Source organism: Phoca vitulina, unplaced genomic scaffold (genome assembly GCF_004348235.1).
Source record: "Phoca vitulina isolate PV1807 unplaced genomic scaffold, GSC_HSeal_1.0 scaffold70, whole genome shotgun sequence".
NCBI classification, from domain to species: domain Eukaryota; kingdom Metazoa; phylum Chordata; class Mammalia; order Carnivora; family Phocidae; genus Phoca; species Phoca vitulina.
In genome coordinates, this window is record NW_022589773.1 from 4,941,399 (window position 1) to 4,957,897 (window position 16,499).

The 16,499-nt window shown below is 43.9% G+C and overlaps 1 protein-coding gene across 7 annotated transcripts in view; it reads left to right on the forward strand.

Annotated features, from left to right (window-relative positions):
* DAPK1 (death associated protein kinase 1) overlaps positions 1-16,499 on the forward strand; it is a 176,882-nt gene that overhangs the window by 123,477 nt on the left and 36,906 nt on the right. For all 7 annotated transcript variants that reach the window (XM_032392944.1, XM_032392941.1, XM_032392939.1 and 4 more), the window contains exons 5-17: positions 1,384-1,513; positions 1,694-1,742; positions 1,831-1,857; positions 2,349-2,501; positions 2,861-2,906; positions 4,079-4,168; positions 5,540-5,632; positions 8,048-8,167; positions 8,616-8,714; positions 9,515-9,613; positions 11,131-11,229; positions 12,169-12,366; positions 13,649-13,846. In XM_032392944.1, the coding sequence (XP_032248835.1) occupies positions 1,384-1,513; positions 1,694-1,742; positions 1,831-1,857; positions 2,349-2,501; positions 2,861-2,906; positions 4,079-4,168; positions 5,540-5,632; positions 8,048-8,167; positions 8,616-8,714; positions 9,515-9,613; positions 11,131-11,229; positions 12,169-12,366; positions 13,649-13,846 (1,401 nt within the window). The remainder of the gene's footprint in view (positions 1-1,383; positions 1,514-1,693; positions 1,743-1,830; positions 1,858-2,348; positions 2,502-2,860; positions 2,907-4,078; positions 4,169-5,539; positions 5,633-8,047; positions 8,168-8,615; positions 8,715-9,514; positions 9,614-11,130; positions 11,230-12,168; positions 12,367-13,648; positions 13,847-16,499) is intronic.

Here is a 16,499-nt window from a genome sequence, read left to right on the forward strand (position 1 = left end):
TGATGCAAAGGCCTGACTCTGTCACCGGCAATCGATCAAGACAAACTCTGAGATTGGCTAATTGGGGTCTTTGCCTGCCTGGAGGCAAAGCACTGTGGGAGATAAAAAGGCATGTCATACTTGTAACTGTCAGAGAAGTTATGGCCTCTTTAGGAAGGGAAGGCAGATACATATACACAGGCAATACACAATGATGATACAAGATTCAAGATAGAATCCAAGGCATTGAGAAGTGATCACAACGCAGCGTGTGATCGACTGTCAAGTGAATGATTCGGATCATTGGTGCTAGGATGAGACTTCAGAGGAGGGAGGACTTTCTCCATATTTATTGTAGCAGAGCTGTCGAGACCCCATCCGGATCCCCCCAACACTCACTAACACACACACTTGTGGCTCTCTGCCTGACGTCTGGTTTCTGGCCCTGGGAGCTGCAGATGCCAGAGGAAATGCCCACAGAAGCACTCTTAGCAATGGAGGTTGGGGAGATGGTGGATAAATATCCCGACTCCCTCCTGCTTCAGTTGGAAAACTCAGTGCTACTCCTCCTGACGTTCCCCAAGGTGATTGCCCTCCAGTCACCCCCACCTTGACAAGATACCTTGTGTGGGTTTCCTTCCTTCTGCTTCCTGTCTCCCCATCCTCTACCAAGTATTCCCTGGAGGCCCCTCCCACATAAGCCACTTGCACCTGAATCCCTGTCACGGGTCTGCCCCTGGGAGAACCTAAACCACGACATTTCTTTGCCCTGGTATTCTCTTGCAGCTACCCTTTCATCCCTAATTTTGGTGGTTTTTTTTTCAGGGGAGAACAATTCTGCCACTTTGTCTTCAGCATAATACATTATAGCACTTTTTTTTTATTGTGGTAAAGTAAACATAGCATAAAAATAACCATTTTAATACAGTTCCGTGGCCTTAAGTATATCCACACCGTTATACAACCATCACCACAGTCCATCTCTAGAACGAATTGATCTTCCCAAACTGAAACTCTGTATCCATTAAACCCTAGCTCTTCATCCCTCCTCCTGCAGGGGCTAGCAACCACGTTTCTACTTTGTCTCTATGGATTTGCCTATTCTAGGTCCTTCTGATAAGTGAAATCATAGAGTATTTGTACTTTTTTGTCTGACTTACTTCAGTTAGCAGAATGTTTCCAAGGTACATCCATGTTGTAGCATTGTCAGAATTTACTTCCTTTCTGAGGCTGAATAATACTCTAATATAAGTGTGTGTGTGTGTGTATACATATATACATATATACCATATTTTGTTTATCCACTGATCAGTTGATGGACATTAGGTTGTTTCCACCTTTTGGTTATATGAATACACTGTTTTGAACACTGGTGTACTATTTCTCTCTTTTTTTTTTTCTAAGCCCGAAAACATAATGCTTTTGGATAGAAATGTCCCTAAACCTCGGATCAAGATCATTGATTTTGGGTTGGCCCATAAAATTGACTTTGGAAATGAATTCAAAAACATATTTGGGACACCAGAGTTTGTTGGTAAGTTTCTTTTACTCCTGTGCTCATTTATTTCTCATAAATATAATGAATTATACTGGCAAAATGTCCCCTGCTGTAACATCATCTGTTTTCCTGGTACATATTTCTAGTTTATACCTGATGATAGAATCTGTTGACTCACTTTCTTTCAAAACTAAACATGTGTTTATTTCCTCTTAGCTCCTGAGATAGTCAACTATGAACCTCTTGGTCTTGAGGCAGATATGTGGTAAGGAGCATGCCCTTGACGCTGTCATCTTTCTGATTTACTTTACTGTTCTTCTGACATTTGCTTCTGGTTTTGTTTTTGTGTCTAGGAGTATTGGGGTAATAACCTATATTCTGTAAGTATCAAAATCCATGTCTCATATTCTTTCCTCTTTCTTTGAGACCATATGTCTTATTAACCATCTATGTGTCATGTTGATCTCTTCAGTTTATGCATGCTTTTTATGTAAACATATTCATTTTACACCCCCAGAACACGTTTAGTTTATACTAATTAAACATGTTCTTCTAATTCCCAATGAGTCATCAGAAACTGCCGCATAATCGCTGAAAACAAGCATGGCTGTCCATCACTGCTGAGAAAATAGGAAAGGGGTGTTTTTTTAACTACTAGATGCTGTTCCAAATTAACTTTTTAAATGCATCCTAGGCATTAAGCTTTTGTGCGTGACAGATAAATGCCCTATAAAATGTAATTGGATTCTGAACTAACTGCCCGAGCACCGGATTATAATCCGATGCCTCACTCCCCTTATCAGCTATTATAGGAATTACATGACAACCCAGGAGGTAATTATTCACGTTCTGCACCCTACTTTATTAACAGCCTAAGTGGGGCCTCCCCATTTCTTGGAGACACTAAGCAAGAAACGTTAGCAAACGTATCGGCCGTCAACTATGAATTTGAGGAAGAATACTTCAGTAATACCAGTGCCCTAGCCAAAGATTTCATAAGAAGACTCCTTGTCAAGGATCCAAAGTGAGTATTCCTGAAGGGTTCCCGGCTGTGGCTTCAGCTGGACCCAGGGATGATACCTGGATTGTGCATGCAGCCACGTTTACGAGAACCTGGTTGGTTCTGCGTGGCAAAGGAAAGCATGCCATGTGGAACGCTTTGGAAAATGCAGGCAGGGCCCTTTGGACCTGCTCAGTCAGTCCCTGCAGATACAGTAAAATAGTCCCAGAAAGACCAACGTTCTTTCCAGCTTTCTTCCATGAAGCAGGCCCTGAACTGCATTTTCCAGAGCATCTGCTTAGTAGGCCCAGCCGGCATGGAAACAACCTAGTGTTTGCTTCTATGGTCACAGCATTTTTTTTCTTTCCCCTCCCCCTACAAAGGAAGAGAATGACAATTCAAGATAGTTTGCAGCATCCCTGGATCAAGGTAAGTTGCCTATTGTGATTGGTTTGGTATTATAGGGCATCCTGGAATGCATTTGCCCTAGGGTATTACTAGTTACCATGGGGTCTCACCACAGATCACGTCTGCAATATTGTTTTTGATATTGGTGCCGTATTTTAAGACGGCTGACAGGTGAGAGTGTCCTAATGGTCATGGAGGTGGAGAAGAATGAGCTGTCACAACGCGGGATTCTAAACGGGGAGTTGAAGGTCAAGTCTACTCAACAGCCATTTTTGGTTTGACCTGTCGGATGGTGGCCCAGAGAATATTTTAAATTTTTTGGAATTATTTCCAGCATAAATATCATATCAACCCCGGATTTCCAGTGTCTGTTGTAAAATCTGAAAGTCTACCAATACTGAGCCCTCATTCCGTAAGGCTTCCAAACCCTGCACAGCTGCCTAGGTGACTGAGCCTGTGGCCGCCCCCTGGCATATTATATACCTCTGCATTCCCTGAGACACCCATTGGCATTTGGGTTAAAGAACTAAAGTTGCTCCAGCTAGAGCAGAAAGGACTGAGGGTGGGGAATACGGCAGTTACAGAATAAAATCATGAAATTGGTAAGGGGATTGCAGTGTAACAATTTGCATTGCTGAAGTAGGTTTTGGGCATCCAGAGAGTTCTGCTATGTGAGCTCCTAGCAGTTGCCTGGGCTCCCTGAGGAGGCAATGGTGTCTCCTTCTCTTGGCAGTAGAGCTAATGGCCTCCTAAAAAGATGCAGTACAGGGGATTCTAATGCTGTCAGACAGGCCAGATTTGCTAACCTCTGAGTCCCCTACCCACTCTAAATTACTTGATGATGTTAAGTTCACATGCCTCATCACATAACCTCACCATGAATCTTGCCATTCCCAAACTCTCAGTGTGGGAAGTTGACATTCAGCCTGGTCCAAGCTCAACTCTTCAACTTTTCCCAAGATCCAGTCTTTATGGATTTTATCAAACCCTTAGCCACAAGAGTTGACCTCCGGAGACTAGGTTCCTAGCTCTTGTGTATTATCCCAACTTGTTTTGTTGTTTTGGTAAGGTGAGTGTGTTGTTTTGGTAAGGTGAGTGTGTGCACAAATAATTAGAGGTTTCCAAAAGTTGTCATGGCACACATTTCCATCATTTGAGTGCTCTAAATTTGCTTTCTTGGACTTTGATTTTAGCCTAAAGATACCCAGCAAGCACTTAGTAGAAAGGCGTCGGCAGTCAACATGGAGAAGTTCAAGAAGTTTGCAGCCCGGAAGAAGTGGAAAGTAAGAGTGTTTGGCAGGGAAGAATTAACTAATTTCTTTCCTCTGCGGCACTGCCTCTGGCCAGTCTCATCTCTTCTGATACCGGCCATACAAAAGTGCATCCTTTTTTTGTCTGTTTGTTTAAATTTACTCTATAGTCTTCTGCACTGTGAGGCTATTTTCAAAAGATAAGCAAAAACAATATTTCAGTCCTCTTTAACTCTGATTTTCATATGTAATTTTGAATTTTTTAAAAAAATCAAAACCATTCCCAAGGCAGATTTTTAAATCAGCGCAACAGAAGTACAGTGCAGTCTTTTCCTAAATGCAACAAGCTGCATTTTAAATAAATCTGTTCTTTGTGGTAAGCAGCATGGAATTGCGTTTGTAGCAGAACTCGTGTAAATGGTTCTCTAAATCCAGCCTTGGTCTGTGAGTGGTGGAGATGGGAGTGGGGCAGGGCCATGCGCATGTGGTCTGTTGTAATTTTTCAGCGTGGATGGCCTCCGTAGGGGCTGTGTAGGGCATGGCTCTAAAAGACATTCCAGTCAACCTTGAACAAATAAAAATTCAAGGTTAACAAGGTGACAGGATGTCTTCCTATGCCCAGGGTCATGCGAAGCCCAGAGGAAGCAGGTACTTGCCATGTCTCTGAGCATTGGGCCGGAAATGTACCTCATTTTCACACCCATCAGGTTCGCGATAACATGATAGGGATGAGGAGGAGCACAGCACTAGGTTACTAAGACTTAACAGTCTGAAGGAAGCCCTGAGAATAGGCTTAAAATGTAGAGAGAACCACCATAAGTTTCTCTCTTTTTTTCTCTCTTTTTCACACACACACACACACACACAATTATTTATTGTTGCTTTTGCCCTTGAGAGTAAATGCAGGGGTATTTTTGTCCTATAGGCTAAGGAGTTCCCCACTGTTTATTTCCGACAACTGTATGAATTTTGATAGTCACATTGCTACCATTACGAGCTTGCCTGGGCACAAGGACACAGGACAAGACCCTTGCATACCATGCTTCTCTGGGTGGGGATGTGCAAGGGGTTTGTTAGGGTAAGATTCCACTGCTCAGAAAGTAGAGAGGAACATATTAAGAGAAGGGATGAAGGCTATGCAATTGTGTAGTTAATAATGAAATGTGGAAGGAGAATTTCTATCCTGTTGTCTTGATTTATAAGACCTTTAGAAATTTCTTTAAGCAAATATGATCCAACCTGCTTATAGGACCTCCCACCCCTAAAGAACATGCCATCAGCAGTTAATGCTATTTGCCATTTGCACTAATTTGAGTATCCTTATATAAGCTCTCTTTCTTCCTCTCCCCCTGCATTTATGGTTTTTTTTTTTTTTTTTTTTTTTGCCTTTTTTTTTTTTTAAAGCAATCTGTTCGCTTGATATCACTGTGCCAAAGATTATCCAGGTCGTTCTTGTCCAGAAGTAACATGAGTGTTGCCAGAAGCGATGATACTCTGGTAAGCAAACCTGTTTGCCTTGGTGAGGTTCTTTCTTAGCACTGTGTATTTCAAATGTTCAGGTTGTTTGATTTGTTCAACAACCCAGAAAACGTGAAGTCACGGAAGTGTCAAGCCTGTTCTTCCTCCGCTCGAGGGAGGGAGTCGGGTGGCTGATTTGATGTACTTTGTTGCTTCTCTTGTTCTTTTTCTCTTTGTTTGTATTGGCACCATACCCACTCCCACCCACTACCTCTAACACTCCCACCCCCCACCCCACCCCTCCCACACTCACAGTTTGATGAGTGACTGGCCAGCAGAAGAGGAAGGAGTTTATTCTAATTTTCATGAATAAAATGAGAGTCCTCTGTTGCCACTTAACCTTGGAAAATACTGGGTTGTAATAGTACAAAACGGGCAGACACTCCTCCTGCCAACACACACACACACCCCCACCCAAAAATCAGGACAAATACTGTGGGGCTTGCTGGGGGAGTTCGTGGTAGACCAGACGGCTAAACCCACTTCCTCAGTTGACATTGTATTGCATGTGTAACACCCTTGAGAACAACTCCATAATTTTTTTCCCTTAATCCACACTGAAACCTAATCATAGATTAATTCTTCAGATATGATTGGACGCATCTGAATTCAGTAAGACTCTCCCCTGACAGACAACAGGGCTTTGGGAGCCCTGGAGGCAGAGGGAACTTCAGAGAAGGCAGAAAGGGTGGTTCTGTGAGAACCAGCCTGCTCCCGTGACTACTACATAGTGAGTGTTTCCCGAGTGGCTCCAGGGACTCCATGGGCAGGATCACACATCAGCAGACACCAGCTCTTTTTTTTCCCCTGACACTATTGCTTCACTGAGACTCCAGGTGTAGCCTTGTAGAGTAAAAAGAGATAGGAAATGTTAAGAAGAAAATAGGAGTGGGAGAAAAGCAAGGTCGGAGAAGGAGGAGGTGGAAGAGAAAGTTTGGGTTTGGGAATTGTTTGAGGGTAACAGCGGAACCAGGGACAAGACAAAAACTATTAATCTAAGTAAGATGAGAACAATTAAATGTTATAAATTAAAATCATCTTGAATAATCACTTAGGGGAAAATCTAAGTGTCGCAATGCAAAGTTTAGGGTAGGAGAGGGCTTTGGGGTGTGAGGGGCTCCGGGTGGGATGACCCCTCCCACAACTCAGGTTCCCTCATCGTCCTGGTGTCCTGCTAATCATGGGGACCTGTGGTAACAATCTGCTTCTTCTTCCCATTCACCCCATTTCTCTTTACTGTCACTTTCATGCAAATGTCTCTAAGTCATCAACTTGAATTGTGATGGAAAAGCAAAACCAGTGACATTCTTAACATGGGCTTTGTACGAATATTTTTAAAACGCTCATGAAGTTTGTGTGGATTCAGATCCATAGAGAAGAGAAAGCAGAGTCCAGAGAAATGCTTTCTCCATTCTGCCTCAAAAGCAGAGACTCAGCCTCTGTAGATACGCTTTTCCAGATTTGAAATATTAGAAGCCATACCCCTGTAAGTCCAGAGATTTTGTTTGGGAGTTTTCTGGCTTATTCCTTAGTTTTAATGTGCCGTATTTGGTAAATATCTTATTATTATAAGAAAACTTTGACAAAGTGGCAAAGATTTAACTAAGTTGTTGTTAATATTCTCTAGTTATTTTCTCTTTGTAATGAGAAATGCATCTGTTTTCCTTTTTCTGGCCTTTATTTTCATACTTCTTCCCCTCTAGGGTCTTTATGTATATATATATATGTTAGTTGTGACCAGGTTTCAGAGAATGCCATGTGATTCTATACCTAGAGAAGGAAGAAATTCCTGTGATTAGAAAATAACAATTCTATAATTGAACGAATTACAAATTAAGACTATAGAATTCAGGGGCGCCTGGCTGGCACAGTCAGTAGAGTGTGTGACTCTTGATCTTGGGGTTGTGAGTTTGAGCCCCACATTGGGGGTAGAGCCTACTTAAAAATAAACTAAAATCTTAAAAAAAAAAAACGGTGTAGAAATCAGAGGTATCATTTCCTTGGTTCTGTGGTTTTTAAGAGTCTGGGTTATGCCTGCTGTATTCTACAGTGGTTTGGGGACTATATATTTTGAAAGATTGCTAAGATAAACACAGAGGGTAGTTGGTTATCAGTCGTTGTTCTAAATCTGAGTCTTGAAAGCTGTTTGCTGTGTGGGTTATAATGCAAGTGACATGAAGGCCCAGGTAAACAGAAGGTGGTGTTAGTTTCCAACATGGCAGGAGCCAAAAGAAACCCCCTGCTTCCCTTCATGACCAAGTGGATTTGGGGAGGAAGTGGCTTACTTTCCTCTGAATGCTTCTCTTGACAGATGAGCATTGATTTCTCTTATGTTGATAAGAGGATCATGGCCAGCAAGCTAACTCTTTTTCCCTCTTCACGGTCCCTCTCAAGGATGAGGAAGACTCCTTTGTGATGAAAGCCATCATCCACGCTATCAATGACGACAATGTCCCAGGCCTGCAGCACCTCCTGGGCTCATTGTCCAACTACGACGTTAACCAGCCCAACAAGGTCTGATGCTGTTCCAACAGGGGGAGGGGGCGGGGGCGTCACTGTGACTGTACACCTCCAAGTCCAAGGTGGAGAGGATCCCTCTACTTCTCCATTCCCCCTGGCTGTTACAAACGCCAGCCTGTGGGGAAATCACTTCTGTATTGAGAGTGAATTGAGTTAGAAATGAGGTCAAGGGCACTGAGGGCCTTTCTTCATGCCCGCCCCCCGCCTTGCACCTCTAATCATGACATTGTAAATGTGCTCCTCCTGCAAAAGCACTTGTCACCCTTGACTGCGAATCCAGCAGAGAAGGGCTGTGTATTGTCCCGGCTCTCCCCGTTCCTGTGAGGCAGCAGAGGTGTGTGTCTGGTGAGACGCAGGAAGCTCTGTGGTGTGGGGCCGCTGTGATAGTTGCTTTCCCTTTCCCACCAAACTTGAAACAAATTTTCTTTCTTGCCTCTTCCAGCATGGGACGCCTCCGTTACTGATCGCTGCTGGCTGTGGGAATATTCAAATACTACAGTTGCTCATTAAAAGAGGCTCAAGAATCGAAGTCCAGGATAAGGTCAGAATTTTGTTTTATTGCCACTGAATTAGCTTTTAAGTATTTCCAACTGTTTCTTTATGTTAGAGGTAACAGAGAAGAATAAAATGGGCCCCTGACTTCATTTCTCCGTTTCCTGTAAAGGAAGATGAACTGCCTAACAGGCTGGTCCAATCTAACCTGTGTTATAAAGAAAAAGGCAAACACTTCCCTTCCTCTTGGCTCTGTTGCTGGGCATCAACCTTGTGAGCTACCCCAGATTCACTCCTGACCAATCACGTTTACTCAACAGCGTTATTAGATGTCACATTTGGCAAAATTTTCATTACCTAATTAATCTCGTCAGAAATACATTTGCCTCCATGTTTATTAGGGCAACAAAGCAAGGACAATACATACACTTTGAGGTATAGGTCACCTTGGAAGGATAGACACAATTGTTTAACGGCGAATAGTCATTACAGTGGGTCTGCCATCAGCTTCTGTAGATTTTCAACAAAACCATAAGTGGACTGGATCTGATTCTTAAGCAAGTTCTAACCAGAAATTGAAACGAAGGTTTTAAGAAAAGAAAAACGTCATTTTGAAATAATTCTAGATTTACCAAGAAAGTTGCAAAGATAGTACAGAGAGCTTCCCAGGTTGTTAACATCTTACATAACCTTGGTCTTTTTGGCAAAACGGAAAAATAAAACGGGAGTTTGTTCCTCTTGGAAGTTGCTCTTTTGAAGTTGCTGTCACCTGGGAAGGAAAATAGAGTGAGTCTGAGTGATGCATGCATTTGGATCTGGAAATACGACTCCACGTTGGCTTTTATACAGGGCGGATCCAATGCCATCTACTGGGCCTCTCGGCATGGCCACGTCGATACCTTGAAATTTCTCAATGAGAACAAGTGCCCTTTGGATGTTAAAGACAAGGTAAGGCCACTTCTTTTCTTAGGGACGGTGGGAAGCGATAAGAGGCTGCATATGAGTGTTGACCTGCCATATGCGTCCGGACCCAAAGCACAGCACTATGACCAGCACCTATAAGTGCTCAATAAATAGTGATGATATAACTTTACTAGCAGTGCTATTCAGTTAAGTGCTTTAAACAAAAATACAGCCTAAAATGTAATTCAAGTTCTTGAAAGTATACCTACTTTTTTCCCCTTCTAACCCTACCCCCAAAAGGACCTAGGGTATTGATTTACCAAAAGAGGTCCTCAAATTACTTGAAAAAGTAAAAGAATTCTCAAAATCTTCCTGCAGAGAATTTAATTTAGAAGTTTCTTTCTGCTGCTGGCTTGGTCTAATATTAAAATCTGCAGTTAGCTGAAATCTGCCCGGTAGTTGGCATAATATGCAAGCAGTGAATTTTCTTCCCCCTGACATGGAAACTCAAGGTTCTGCTAGAGGAACGACCAGAAACAGACCTGAGTCCTGATTCTTTTACTGAATTGCCGTGTGTACGTACCTTTCTCCTCCTCCTCTCTGAAGTAGCTGCCAGTGCGGATCTTACAAGCACGGGCACTAGAAGGATTCACGAGACTGCATGTAAAATAAGGCTTTTGGGGGCAAAGATACTATAAAAATTATTGATTTAGCAAGATAACCTTACTTTCATATATCTGTTACTTCATTCGGTTCACACCACAGTCCTGTGAGTTCATTGGTAGGGCTGGAACACATACCTCCTCATCCATTATGCATTCTACTGTGCAACCCCGCTCTGCTCCTGATACTTGTAGACTGGTTTGTCATGTTCAGTCAGGACTGCCGCATACAGTTGTATGGACTGTGCACTGCTCTATACCTAAGGGATGATACGTCAAAGACACACACATACACACACATACACACATATATATTATGGCAGTTTTGGGTCAGGTAGCATCAAATATCTTGTTTTGTTTTAAATCCGTTTATACTCACAAGTTTTGGGCTGATATAAGTAAAATATCCTGAGGAAATTGCACGTATTACAAATTCACAGAATGCGATTGTGGGCTAATAGTGGTGTTTTTTAGAATCTCTGAGAATGTAAGAAATAACATTCTAAACATAGACAATGAAATCAGAAACTTGCTCATAAATAAAACTGTTTAAATAACGTAATATTAAAAAGGGAGTTTTGTGTTTTTTAAAAAGAAATCACATGGCTACGAGCATCAATATATAAAGAGGATTGAGAACCACCATCACAGAAAGGGAAAGCATTCTCACTGAGGACGTTTTGTGACAAACAGGATGAGCTACGTGTGTGGGTTTAACACTAGCTCTATGGGACACATCCTACCCCAGGGTCCTGGGCCCAGTCACCAAAGGGGCATCTGGCCTGAGGGTGGTGGGGACCCCAAAGGGGAAGACATGGAGGCAGGCATGCGTGGGATGTGGCCTCCAGTCCTGTGCATTTAGTTTCCACAGTCTGCTGAATTTGGCTCTTTCTTTTACAGTCTGGAGAGACAGCCCTTCACGTGGCCGCTCGCTATGGCCACGCCGATGTGGTTCAGTTATTGTGCAGCTTTGGCTCTAATCCCAATTTCCAGGACAAGGTGGGTCATGGTAGTTGATGTCCTTCCATTTGCTTGCTTGCTGCATGGATGTGCACATAGCCGATTGGTACAGTCGGGTCCTTTGGGTTTTCTGCTTTGATTTTAGAGGGCAGCCTCGAACCAGAAACACTAGCATTCATTCATTCATTCATTTATTCCTCTGGACAGCCCTACCAGTGGGTTGCTATTATTATCATCCTCATTTTACAGAAGAGAAGACTGAGGCACAGAGAGGGTCATTGACTTGCCCAAGCTCACACAGCTCCTAAATGGTGGAGCCAGGGCTCAAACCCACACAGTCTGGTCCCAGAGTCATGCCGTAAGCACTACAATGTAATAACCTCTCATAGACAGACATACGTGTCTAAGCATGTTGATGGTGAATATACAGGCCTTCCAGTCCTGTAGACCTGACGGCCAGTCCTTCCGGTGACTTGTTAAAGCCCGATTATCTCAGCACTTCTTTGCCAGAGCAACAATAAATTATGTGACTCATCTTTATGGTACATCCATGACAGAAATCTTGAGGGGTTAAGATAGTTGCAGGAATGCTTGCTTGGATAAGTGCTGTACTGTGAGGAGTCTCAGATGAAGTGAATGAAGGCACTTTCACAAGAAAGATGCTAGGAACCTACCCACACCGGGGCTCCCTCGTTCAGAAGAGCCGAGCCGACGGTTCCAGGGGGCTCCTGAAAGTCAGTCAGTAACCTGCAGGGAAAACCGAATCTGTCCAACACACAAGTGTGGAAGGCAAGAAAACTAATGAAGGAGAGACGTCACACCCACATCCATTATTTCAGATGAACATTTTGCCTCAGTGGCCACGAGCCTTTTTCTCCGTGCTCCGGGACTTGGCTGCTGATGACGGCTAGAACTCAGCGTGTGCGCACTTGCGTGTTGTCGTGTCCGTCTCCTCTATGCGTGTGTCTCTTTGGCCAGGAGGAAGAAACCCCCCTGCACTGTGCCGCCTGGCACGGCTACTACTCTGTGGCCAAAGCCCTTTGCGAAGCCGGCTGCAATGTGAACATTAAGAACCGAGAAGGAGAGACGCCCCTCCTGACAGCCTCTGCCCGGGGCTACCACGACATCGTGGAGTGTCTGTCGGAACACGGAGCCGACCTTAATGCCTCCGACAAGGTGCTTTGTGGGTAAACATACCACACTCCCCAGCGAGTGATCTGGGGGGCTGGGAGGACCACAAGCCTCCTCCGTTAGTTTACCTAAAATAACGAACTCGAATGTAGCAAACTACAGTGATCTTTGTCTTCCCTGTTTCAGAAGCTCTATGGTCTTTTCTAGATTCTGTTTAATAATTAATATTCGTTGGTGGCATAGAACACTTTATGGTCACATGACTCAGGTGTCTATTTTATGTTTAGCCTTTTTCGCTTTGGAGCAGGTACAGTGAGCCTAAGACAATCTTCAGTTAGGACGAGAATTGGCAACTCACTATTACTTCGTAGATAAACAAAGAAACAAGTGGTTTATTTACTTGCATCACCAGCTCTTTTGTAAAAAGACAAAACCCACCTTTATTTGTCTGATAATTGCCATTCTAGGCCAGGTGTTCTTTTATTAATGATGCAAATTCAGCATAATCTGTTCTTACTGTGAGTTTGTACTTCCGTGAGGCTGTGGTGTTACTCTGTATGGGACGATAGGGGGCGCTGTAGTTAAGTTAGCACCTGCCATTGTGGAATATTTTCTTAGTACGCAGGGGTGGTTCTCAATTGGGAGCAAGCTTGCCCCCAGGAGACATTTCGTAATGGCTGAAGACCTTTTTTGGTTGTCACAGCCTGGAGTCTCCACACAGACATGTCCCCAAAATCTCTCTCTGGCTCAGGGAACTCAACATGTCTGTTCGCCAGGGAATCCGTAACAAGTGGAGGGAATTCTCAGGCTGGTCTTTTTGGGATGCCTGGGTTCAGCATGTTATATTTGCCCCTGATATATACGACAGCCCTTGAGTACATCACTTTCCATGTTTTTTTCCTCAGTTTCTCCCAGGGTAAGATAAAAGAATAGTCTTTCTGCTTAGGAAGTTAGTAAAGATGCTGAGCAAATGTTTTTAAAAGTGGTTTTCAAGTGCTTGATAAAACAGGCCATTGAAGTACCAACACTTACTTAAGTTCTATAAAGTCAGGGACAAGAAGAAGTGTTGGCTGTTTCTATCTGATTGTACTGGCCGCGCCCGGATTAGTCAGGCTGAGGGTCAGCTTAGTCTGTGGTTATTCAGAGTGGGGTGCACGAAGCCTCTCGCCCACCCACCAGGAGGAAAGTCTGTGTTGTAAGCCTCCTTCGGGCTTTGCACTAGCAATGCTGTTACCAATTCATCTTGGCCCAGTGGCAGCTGGAAAGGCGAGCAGCCAGGCCCGCATGCCCAAAGGAAAGTACTCATGGCCCCTGGTGCTTCTTGCAGGATGGACACATCGCTCTTCATCTTGCCGTGAGACGGTGTCAGATGGAGGTCATCCAGACTCTCATCAGCCAGGGATGTTCTGTCGACTTCCAAGACAGGCACGGCAACACCCCCCTCCACGTGGCCTGCAAAGATGGCAACGTGCCTATTGTGGTGGCCCTCTGTGAGGCCAACTGCAACTTGGATGTCTCCAACAAGGTAATGCCGGCAGGCATCTCTGCAGGGACCAGCGTGTGCGTCCATCCACCTGCCTCTGGGTTTGGGCCAGCCTGCTCTTTGCGTCTCGTCATTGTTCAAAGTCTGTGTTACTCAGGGGGACCTGTTCCGTCTTATAGGGCTCTCTACTTAACGCCATATTTTACATTTGGCTTTTGAATAACGTCCTGAAGTAACAGAAAATTATTACATTAATAAGTACTTCCTACCTAGCCAGGTTGTCGCTTAACGAACGTCGAGAGAGGGAGAGAGAAAAAGGGAGTGTGTGTGTGTGTGTGTGTGTGTGTGTGTGTGTGTGTGTGTGTGACCTCTTGTAGAGGAATCCCAGAACATCGGTCAAATGAGAGCATCTTTCTGGAGCACTAAGTCTTCAGGAAAACACCTCATTGAGAATCTGAGAACCAGATTTCTGTTCTTAGCTTCACCCACTGAGAGTTTTATCGTCAAGCATTCACAACCCTTTTTTGTGCTAAATAAATTTGGTAAGACCAAGGGAATACTATCATTTGGCAAATAAAGAAATGGAAATAAATAATTACATGCTCCAAAAACCCCAGATGTTGACTTCTAGAAGTTAGCGAACACCTTCCCTTTTCCCTGAGCACCATCTATATTTTCATTACCAGATAAGACAGAAGAGTTGGGATATTCCTGTGGTTTCAGCCATGTAACTGTATGAAAGGCAAACACTATTCTTTTGTGATTGTGTTAAAAAGAAAGTCCAAGTAGCATTAAATTTTTGAATGTGGGAAGTGTTTGTTTATAAATGGCAGACGAAGCTAGCAGAATTTTATTATGATTTATTTGAGGTAAGAGAATTAATATCTGAAACAGCAGGAAAATTACACTCCTACAAAAAATTACTCCTCTCACCTATTATGTGATTAATTCTAAGGAAAATTGAAATTGGCAATCTTCTCATTCTGGAAACTTGAAAACGCAACATCATAGGTCTTAGCCATTAGCTGCTGTGCCAGTTGCTTTCTTTGTTTATCCCATTCTAATCCTGCCAAGTCAGTTAGGTAAGTGGCTTAAAGGGAGAGCCAAGTGTAATATTAAGCAGCATCAAGAACTTGACTTCCCTTCCAGGAGTCTTTAAACAAATAAAGAGTGGCTTCAAGGAACCTTGTGGCACTTACTTGAATACCTTTGGAGTTGACCATGGCACGCACAGCTAGCTGCTTTGTGCACAGTGTTGGAGATGAGCTGTCCCCTGGGAAGGTGGAAGGACTCAGGGTACTTTGCACTAAGTTAAAGAAAGGAATGGGTGTTCACCCCATGCCTAAGTGCAAACAGTACACTTGCTAAATATGCTCTTTAAAATACCCAGCAAGGGGGTGCCTGGGTGGCTCAGTCAGTTAAGCAGCTGACTCTGGGTTTCAGCTCAGGTCATGATCTCTGGGTCATGGGATTAAACCCTGCGGCAGGCTCGGTGCTCAGTGCAGAGTCTGCTTGAGGATATTCTCTCTCCCTCCCCCTCTTCCCTACTCTCGCCCACGCTCTCTCTCAAATAAATAAATCTTTAAAAAAACAAAATAAAATACCTAGCAAGATAATCCTAGACTTTCGTATTTAAAAACAACTGGCTTATTGAATGGGAAAGCCTTTCCATTTTTGATGCTGCGGATGGGAGTTCAGACTTGCCCCCTTAGATTTGTTTTTACTGTATACAGCAACACGGCCGCTCAGAGAGGGTATTCAGTAGGTGATCTGGTCGTGGACTTGAGCTCAGCTGAAGCTCCAAAGTGTCATCCTCCTGGAATCCATAGCCTAGTTCAGGCGGTTATCTGGAACCTGTCCAGAGCAGCAGCTGCTGATAAGCAGCTCTGTGCACTTGGACCTGCAGACAAGTTCCCCGGGCTGCCATCGGTGTCTCAGGGGCTCAGCGCACCGTGACGCCTTCTTCAGAGGACTGGGAACATCTTTGGTTTTTTCCTCCCTTTTTTTTTAGTTTTTTGTTTTAGGAAAATGATGGAGCTCTAGAGGAGCTTGAATGATGTGTATTAGTAAGAGGAAGGCGTTATTTGCTTGGAAAGCACATCTGGCTTTACTTGGCCTCACCCTCATAAGCAACTGTCCAAATGGACATGGCACATGACAGCCCATGTCCCACAGGCAGACGGTCACTCCTTTCTCGTGGTGTGTCTGGCCTTTTCCTTACCTGGATTCAATTCCCCCAGAGATAAAAGTGGCCATTCAGATCCTACCCTTGTCCTCAGTATGTGACAGGAATTTGTCCATATCTTTGACACTCATCAAAGTGAAATAGATATTTCTCAGTGTTCATTCGTCCCGTGGGAAAATCAGGAGAGTGGCTGTGTAAATGGGCTGTGTTGGGGAGCACAGGGAGGAGAGAGCTGGGTGGCACAGAGCCTGTGGACCTTCACCCTTCTTCCTCTGGGATGGCTTTTCTTATCAGCGAAGACAGAACGCATGTTGTGCTCATACACATATACACATGCACACAGATGCACACACATGTGCACACATGCACACAGACCGGCACAGACACATGCACCCACACAAACACGCAGAAAGACGCACGTAAACAGATACACACACATGCAAACAGACAGATGCATATACGTGCACACATGCACATGCTCGCATACACAGATGGGCACACATGCAAACA